The sequence below is a fragment of the Alligator sinensis genome, unplaced genomic scaffold (assembly GCF_000455745.1).
Source record: "Alligator sinensis unplaced genomic scaffold, ASM45574v1 scaffold321_1, whole genome shotgun sequence".
Taxonomy (NCBI): domain Eukaryota; kingdom Metazoa; phylum Chordata; order Crocodylia; family Alligatoridae; genus Alligator; species Alligator sinensis.
Window position 1 is genome coordinate 3,155,292 of NW_005841969.1, and position 9,524 is coordinate 3,164,815.

At 42.5% G+C, this 9,524-nt stretch overlaps 1 protein-coding gene across 5 annotated transcripts in view; it reads left to right on the forward strand.

Moving 5' to 3' along the window:
• MTX2 (metaxin 2) overlaps window positions 1-9,524 on the forward strand; it is a 54,966-nt gene that overhangs the window by 11,260 nt on the left and 34,182 nt on the right. For all 5 annotated transcript variants that reach the window (XM_025200525.1, XM_025200526.1, XM_025200527.1 and 2 more), the window contains 2 exons: window positions 5,628-5,675; window positions 6,640-6,686. In XM_025200525.1, coding sequence (XP_025056310.1) covers window positions 5,628-5,675; window positions 6,640-6,686 — 95 coding nt within the window. The remainder of the gene's footprint in view (window positions 1-5,627; window positions 5,676-6,639; window positions 6,687-9,524) is intronic.

Below are 9,524 nucleotides of genomic sequence, written 5' to 3' on the forward strand. Positions count from 1 at the left end.
AGCTTCCTGGAACCCACACCGCATAGGACTGCCCTGCATCTCCGCTGCCTTCACTGATGCCTCCAGGCTGTCCCACGGGGTACTGGTGGCTGTGCAGAGCAGACTTGGGGCAGGCCTGCACAGGTTCTGGCAGCTGTAGCAGGGAACTGCTGGCAGCGGGAGGGGGAGAGGGAGGAGGGGCTGCTTTCCCTCTGCGCTGAGCAGCAGCTTCAGTCTTGCACTGCTGCTGCTGAGCCTGGGTGGGTGAGCCTGGAGCAGGAGTAGGGCATGCAAGGTTGGGGCTGTACAGCGCGGGTCCCCGTTGGTACCATGGGGCTGGAGCCAGTGGCAGCTGGAAGGAGCTGCCGCCACCTGGGCTGCCTAGAAAGGCACTCCAGTTGCAGAGCTACCCCCAGCTGACTGCACACCCAGGGGGTGGCATGATGTGCCACTGCTGGGTGGTATGGGGGTGGGCTGGATTGGGGCTGCGCACAGGTTCTGAGTGATCTGCTCCGGTGAGGGCGAGTCCGAAGCAGATGCGGGGTGCACTGGGGTTGTGCACTGCTGGCAGTGGGAGGGCGCACGGGCTCCAGGCTGTTGCAGGGTGAGTGCTGACTGGTTCAGGGGGGTGCGCACGGAGGTCCTATGCATACTCCACCATACCTCCCATGCAGATCCCACAAACTCTCCCCTGCAAACCCCACAGCCACACCCTACCCCCCCGACACAATCATGTACCCCACAAACACTGTCCTCTGGAGGGAGCCCCACTCACTGCTATGTGCACACACCCCACCACACACCCCAGCAACCCCATACCAACCCATCCACACACATCCCCACAAATCCACATCCTACCACCCCCACATCTGTACCCCAAACCCCTCCACGTTCCCCTACAGTATACAAGAGTAAGATTTCATTTTGAGCTATTATGCAATCACCTGTATATACACCACAAAAACACACAAGTTAGGACAAAAATATTTTTTTAAATAAAATTAAAATATATTATTGTTGATGTTTGATTTTCAGTATATAATTTGGGGGGTTTTTTGGTTGCAAGATGGCAAATGCCTTTCCCTAAAGGAATATTTGTGGGGGAAGGAGAGGGACTTCTGGTAGAAAAGGTCAGGGTTAGGGGGTGGGAATTCTGGTCCCAAGATCACAACCAGGGGACGGGGCGACTGTCAAGGGATGGGGCTACTTGCAGCCCTTGACAGATTGCAAAAAATGCATTAAGCAGCCCTCCAGCCGAAATAATTGCCCGCCTCTGTCCTACTATCTAACTTCAACTTCCCTTGCTGCAACTTGAGGCCACTGCTCCTGGTTCTGTCATCTGCCACCACTGAGAACAGTCTAGCTCCATCCTCTTTTGAACCCCCTTTCAGGTAGTTGAAGGCTGCTATTAAATCCTTCTTCAGCACTCTCTTCTCCAGACTAAATAAGCCCTTTTCCCTCAGCCTCTCCTCAGAAGTCATGTGCCCCAGCCTTCTAACCATTTTTGTTGTCCTTCACTGGACTCTCCAATTTGTCTACATCCTTTCTTTAGTGGATGCTGAGATTTGGGTACTGAATTATGGTATTATTGTCTTTTTCGGGGAGTAGTTACTGTAGATCAAGTTTGAGGTATATGGCAAACTTCCTAAGGCTGGATTGTCATTACTGCCTGTGCTGTATCTTGGTGCTGTCTAACTTCTGAACCCCTAGGATCTCCCCTGCCACTTGGGCTGCCTAGACTTACTCTCAGTACTTGGTTCTTTTTGTGACTTGGGCAGCCTGGATTTTCCCTTTCTGCATATGCAGCACCCTTCTGCTGCCTGTCTCCACCCTGCCCCACCCCAAGGAGTGGAGGCAGGAGGCAGACACTGGAGAAGGGAATAGGAGCCTTGTTACTTCTGGCAGCTTAGGTGACTGAGTGGTGGGGACAGAACCAGTTGGATGGGAGCTTAAGGGCTGCATGTTAACCCATGCATGCAACCCAGTTGGATAGCCCTTGCTGTGTCTAATCTAAGATTGGAGCTGTATTGTTAATGGTCAGTGAGTAGTAAGGTAGCCTAAGACAATTGTTGCACTTTCCTCTGACAAGTTATGCTGTGTTGTTTTACATTGCTTATAGTTTAGGGCAAGGGACTATACAGGCAACCCCCTTAGCACTCTTAATTGGTTTGTGAAAAACTGAGTGTTAAGTGAAACGGAAAGTATTTGACGATCCAAGATGGTGACCGCAAGTGTTTTTAATGACCCAGCTTGGCAACTGTGAGCATTATAACGAAGCTTGCTGAGTGCTAAGTGAAATCGGGTATCAATTTAAAATGAGTGCCATAGCGAAGCAGCGCTAAGTGAAACAACGTTAAGCAGGGTTGCCTATACATATGGTGAAGTTCAGTGTCTGGTATCTGGTCTTAAGATGACAACCCTTTATATTTACAGCATTATATCGAAGTCTATAATTTAGACTTCTGAACAGCACCATCAGTCATTGCATAAGATAGGTGATAGAAAAATGTTACCTTCACCAGTTGCCACACTCTGTGGGCAAACCTATACCTTCAGTGATGGAGTATCATTAAGTCTCCCTTAGATGTGCAAAGATGCTGGCATTTGGATGCAGAACTGTACAGGGTGTAAACTCAGTTGGACCTTAGCATGAAGTTAATGTCTGAATACACTGCAATACTTAACTTCAACCACAAATGATAGAAGCTACTAACTTAATTTTATTTTCTCAACACTATTTTCTTGCATCAATCACTTACCTTTCTTCTCCCCAAAACTGTGGTGCATGTATTAAGCAGGGAAGATGACTTTCTGCTTGGAATAGAAGCACTCTGCTTGGATTTTTGCTCTGCAGTATAGCAGCTCTGGTGTTGCTATTCAGGTGGCTGAGGGAGTCAATTGTCCTAGTCCTAGAATCATAGAAAACTGAAGTTAGAAGGGACCTCCAGAGGTTATCTAGTCCAACCCCCTGCTCAAAGCAGGATCATCCTCAACTATCCCATCCTGGCTGAGGCTTTGTTTAGATGGGTCTTAAAAACCTCCAAAGAAGGAGATTCCACAACCTCTCTGGGTAGCCTGTTCCAATGCTTTACTACTTATTATTCTTCACTCCATAGGTGTAAATTATAGTATCTCTTTTTTAATTGGCTTGATGTCCACTAATCAAGCCCTTCTAAAGCCAGTTTTGCTCTTTGCTAGCTGCTCCTGATTTGTCTCCTTCTGTTTCCCAGACCTGGAAAGTTTTTAGCTTTACCATGAAGACCAGTCTTTAGCAGCTAAGGTGTCAGCTTTAGTTAAGTGGAAAAAGAAAGGTGAGTCACCTGAAGGTTAGACTCTGTCCCTTCTCTATGCAGCCATAACTCTGGAAATTCCCCCCCACCCTTCATTCTGCCTTTCAGAAACAAGGTGGTATATACATCATATCTTGGGGTGTATTGTATGCTATAAAATACAGTATTTCAGCTACCTCCAGACTTGGCGGGCTATTTCTATTTCAGCTTGAATCTGATGATTCCAAGCTACAGATATTCAGGTAAAGTTTGGGGATTTAGAAATGGGCCCAAATCACAAACTCAAATGATCATTACACTGCTGCCATACAGCATACCATACAGCATTCTGCTGGCACAAATGTGATTCAGGATGACCCTTATTTTGCCAATTGGAAAAGGTAAAAACAGTAGAAAGTTAGGGTTGAAAGGGACTTCAGAAATTCATATAGTCCAACTCCCTGCTCAAAGCAGGACCATCCTCAACATCGTTGTAGCCAAGGCTTTGTCTAGCATGGTCTTAAAAGCCTCCAAGGATGGAGATTCTACAACCTCTCTGGGTAACTTGTGTCAGTGCTTTACTACCTTCTTAGTGAGAAAACATGTGGTCCTGTGGGCTAATATGGCTACGGTATGCTAGTGGTATGCAAGGGAGAGATGTGGCTAGCATCATGCTTAGCTGCCTTTGCCTTCTCAGCCTGGCTGATCAGGTTCCTACACACAGCTGGGGTGACCTGAGGTGGGAGTTCAGAGGGGAGCTCTGCCAATATTTTGGCGGTATTTCTCATGATAGATAGTTGAGGTATTGCCAGTTTTCAAAGGTAGCTGCAACCTTCTAACTCTTATAACAATGCAAGCAGTACTTGGTTTACTGCATATAGTAGTAACGTACTTAATTTTCTCATTTCCATCAACTCTTGCCATGTAATTTAGATAGACTAACACTAATTTTGTTAAATAAAACAAAGACAGTGTAGTGTACCTGATGCCACAAACTTAATAGCTAAAAGTAATCTATCACAAGAATTTTTACTCCAGGGCACAAACTTTAATGGATGGGTATAAAAAAAGTAAATGCTATAGTAAAACAAAACATTTTTTCATGACACTTGGATGTAATTAGTTGCTTTCTCATGCCCATATTGGTATAGCTCCAGTAGATTTTGTGTGTGCATGTTAAGGGTAGTGGTGACCTTTGTAAAACTGTGTGTACCATATTCCAAGCTTTATAGTCCTGTCCTACTTCCATAAAATCTAAAGTTAATACTTCAGAAGTAGGAGAAAAGAATGTTAATTATAGAATCATGCAGTATTTTCCTTAGAGTTCTGAGTTCTGCCAGCAAAGTGACACACAGAATGACCTTTTCTTAGTTGGTGGCAGGCTTCTACTTTGCTGTACGTGTAGTCATTTATAGACCTGATTGATTTAAAATCTTAGTTTGGTGAATAGAATGTTAATGTTCACAACTAGCGAGCTTTGTGAACAAGTAAAACTTGAATTGGTAATAAAAAATCAATACCTGAAATGTGTTTAACGAAGAAATTGGTCATTCTGTTGTCATAGTGTTAAGAAGCAAAACCAGCTCTAGTACATTGGTACTGATTTATAATTTGTTCCATCCCATACATTTACATGGTGCATAATTGATTGATTAAGCACAGGTCCTCAGATGAAATGTTCTGTCCTATGTTTCCCCTTTCCACTCCCTTGACACATTCTTAAAAAACAAAAAAAAAAGGTAAAGACTATTCTCCAGGACTCCAAAATATATGTACAAGGCACTTGCACTGGCATCCTGTCTTTGGGGTGTGTGCCTCCTAAAGGTCCTAAGCACTTACTGACTTGTTATATGGCACTGAATCAAAATCCATCATTTAAAAGGCAAAGGTTTTTGACCCAAAACAAATTCTTTTAGCTGTGTTTTGAGGGTGCCTGCTGTGCCAGTACTTCTGTACATCTGTTCTGTTCTTAAGAAAATATTTTTGTCTTTTAGCTTTTATATCACTATTCTTCTGAAAGGGCAGAATAGCTAGCCGATAGTGTGTTGTGATAGGAGTATATACATGAGCTCTCCTACGTTGGAGGAAGGGGGGATTACTGCCTTAGTTTTGTATTTTTAAGATCACTTTGACATACCTTTGTATGGAGGATGTTTCAGCCTTCCTTGTGGGGGGGGGGATTTAGGTATTTCCCTTTTCCTGTTTTACTCCCTCCGAGCAGGACAGGGATACAAGTGAGAATGGACTATTATTAAGTTAGGTTAAATTTTGCATCTATATTTCCAGTTTCTGCTTTAGGTAACATTAATGTTCAGTTCACGTCTGCTGGCACATTGCTGGTTGGCTTGTGTTAATTATGAATTCCTTTTCTTTCAACAGCTGCAGAACCTTGGCCTGAAAATGCTGCGTTGTATCAGCAAATGAAGGGTGGGTATTTCTGTTTTTTGCAATTAACAATGACTTTATTTTCAAAAACACATTAAATATGCAGTAGCCTAATTAACTGCAAGGAAACTGTTAAGAGATTCCTTTGTGCTGTTTGTCTGGTCAGAGGTTTTAGCTGTGCTTCCATCTGCCAATATAAACCAGCTATTCATGGCCTATAAGGTCCTTGGTTTATTATTGACTCATTATATTGGCTGCTGTAGGCAGTGTAAAATGATGTGGTTGCAGGCACAGTTGGCAGATTTACTGCACCAATAGCTGAGGCAGCAGATTTTTGAAGTCTTGTGGTAAAGTGGGCTCTCAGTAAAAAGGAACTGTTAAAATGTATAGGCTAGGATGGTTCAGGCTCCCTTTAGCAGCTCTTCATATATCATCAGATCACATTATGGCCCCCATTTGGGGCTCAGCAGCCTGCTACAGTTGTCAGAAGACTGCAAAGTAATGAAGACTAATAGGTAGCAGCCCTAGTCTTCTAAGCATGGAATTTTTATTGCAGCGAACTTGTCATCTTTCTTTTGTGTGACAGACCTAGACACAGTGTGCAATATTAACTGCAAGCCGTTTTATAGGTTCCTGAATGCTTTTACTTTTTAGCTGGAGGAGTTGTGAAGATACTCTTTTTCTTTGATTGGGAAAGGAATAATTGGGATAAAATTCACACATTTGTGTGTGTCTATGAAGTGGGGGGATAATGGTTTTTAATTGCACAGCACTGGTGAAAATATATGGTAGGAAATTCCAGAAGTATTCCTGGTATATTTTAAATTCATACCACAAGTTTTCTAGTCCAACAATATAATGTTAATGGGATTTATGTTCCCTGATAAAATATTTGACGTTTAAAATTTGTATATAAAAAAAAAATTAACCTAGAATATTATTTAAGTATATACAACTAAACTAGCATTATTTCTTGTAATTATGTTCTTTCATTTTCTTTCTACAGAGGAGCAAATTTTGCTTTCTGATAATGCATCTTCTCTTGCTGTTCAGGTAAAACAATATTTTCTACACTAGAGATGTTTTCTGTGTTTTTGAAGAATTAATTCTCAATAAATTTAAGCTTTTTATTTTATTGAGGAGAGTCTGCCTATCTAAATCCCTATTTTAATGGCATCCCTGGATGCAGTGTAATTTTCCAAGTTGAAATTAGTGAAAGACTAAAAGGAATATACAATGTTTTCAATCCTGTAATGCCTGTGCATGTGTTCATATTTTAAACCTGTTCATAATATGAACTTGTCATAGTACTGGTAACTTTTCTTTGACCTTCATTATGGTTGTTTCTAGTTAATCTCATCAACTTGGAAGCTGTTTTTGCGAAGGTGCATCTTCCAAAGGCCACTTCTTGTTTCTTACTGGTTTATTTATTCTCAAAGCTAATATCCCCAAGTCACAAGGAATTTCTTTCATGTCATGGGCATCACGTTAAAGTAATTTTTCTGACATGATCCATCCAGTTCCACCATACAAACGGATAAAATTCAGTTTGTATTAGAGGTAGTTCTTATAATTGAAATGCTTACAGCTGTAATTGGGTTTAATAGCATCTCTGTTCCTGTAGAATTAGGGTGAACACCATTAACATGTTAGGTTTAGTAACTGCAGAGGTTGAGGGAATGTTTCTCCATTAGAAGAAGTTGGCTCTGAATTTAGGATCCAGATGCCTTGTTCCAGGGGGAACACCCTCAGACCGACCATGACCTTTCCATTTGATAATAGGCAAATTTATTGATACGCAGCGATAACAGAAAAGAAACAATACAAGCAATCAAGCAATTCTATATAATACCAATCCTAGGGCTGTCATCAGAGTGAGGATACATCTGGCCAGGATGCAGTTTTCACTCTGAGGCTTTTTTAGGTGTCAGATGTCAGCAGTCTGGGATGCCAAGGCCCACAGCCCCCCTCCAGTGGGGTGGAGGAGACGAGCTGGTGGTGTGCCCTCTGTCCGTGATGGCTTTGTGGACCCCTCCTAGGGACAGGGACCCTGAACCCAGGCCCCTTCTTGGAACCCCTCTTGTGGAGAAGGAGAATGGGGCAGGGAAGGGGGAATGGGACCCTTTGTTACTCTCAAGTCTGCTTTTGTAGTCTCCTTCCCTCCTGATGACTCCTAATGACTCTTCATCTGTAGCTATTGCTGATTGGTCTCTGTGTAGTTGCCATATGTCCATGTAGTTCATCACATGTACACATACTAATTTTTTCTTTCCGGTCCTTCTCCTAATTTGGTGTGTTCTCCCAAAACCGGGACTTGAGGGCCCCCCTGCTCTGAGGCCTTTTTAGCTGGTGTCACCTTATCTCATGTTATGGAACAGTATGGTACATGCCCCCAGTTTCTCAGTCTATGTGTATATCCATTGGCCTTGTGTTAGACAGCCTGCTTCTAAAGGCTGAGAAACTCTGCATGTGCAACCCTGGTTTTTAGAAATCAGTTAACCCCTGCTGTGCATCCTGGACCATTCTAATGTCTGTCTATCTGTCTTTGCTTCTACTTTCTGGAAAAGGGGGTTGCTTTATACCCTCACTTCTGTTTGCTTATCACAGGTGGTTCAGTCTTTTTGCACACCTAATTCATGTAGCCTTTTGGGGTGTTCTCTATCAACCTAGACGGCAGTAGCTTGTTTGGTCAGAAAGGGATGTATAAAGCTAGCAAAGGTGTCAGTCAGATGTTCAGTATTATTTGGACACTAACAATCCCCTCTGACATTTTTTTTTAAGGTGGCCATCTAGAAAATACCCATGTTATAGGAGTTAGTCCTCTTGGTAGCAGAGAAGGACCTTGCTGCTTTGATAGATGGACAAGTTTTGTGTTTAGTTCAGAAAAACAGATGCCAGTGTTTTATCCTTCTGTCTGGTGCAATGTCTTAAATCATTCCTTGAGGGAGAGAAATAAGTACATTTGTTGAGCATTTCATCACTTGATCTCAGTGTTTATTTTAACTCCAGAAATGCTCTTTTTTTCCCCTAGTTCTCATGAATTTTCTTCCCATTCATCAAGATCACAGGTGTGGCTTTTGTTTTTTCTAAACAAAACAAAAATTTCCTTTTCTAATGTAGCATTTTGCTTTAGTATTTCAATTCTATTGTTATCCTACACATGTCACTTAGATGATAAATTAACCATAATATATTGAAGAAAAACAAACATTTTTAATACTTTTTGGCCTGACAACAGATAGTAGCCATGACTATAAATATGACTTTGGCAGATATCTGATTGAAATTTTATGGAACAATTTTCCTCTGTACAGGGAAATGATATCAGTGTAGAAGAATCTGTATGTTACACCCTTGTGATCTCAAAGCATAGGCTTCCATCAACATGCTGGATTATTTTCTAAGGTATATTAAAGTCTGTAACAAAAATTAGCTTAATAATCAGGAAGCTTTGAACATTGATTTACTGGACACGTTGCATTAGGTAATGTTCTGTTTGCTAGTCAGAAAGTGCTAAAAACAAAGCGGACTCTGTGATTTATTTTGGTTCTGTGACTTCTTTTGAGAGAGAGAGTAGCAGTGTAGATGTGTGGCTCGGACAGGGGTAGGCAACCCTTGGCACGGGTGCCAGCACGTGGCAGCACCCCAGAGCTGACAGAAGGGGCTGGGGCTGTGCTGCCTCAACAAGGATTGGGTCCCTTATGGCTCCCCCATTGTCTGCCCTGGCACTCCAACATCTTGTAAGTCGAGGTTGTAGCTGTTTTTGGCACTCTGCCCAAAAATGTTGCTGACTCATGCGCTAGGATGAGAGAAAACTAATACTTGAGATTTCTTTTCTTGGTAGGTCTGTAAAACTTTCTTTTTTCCTTTTCTCCCCCCCCCCCCCCCCCG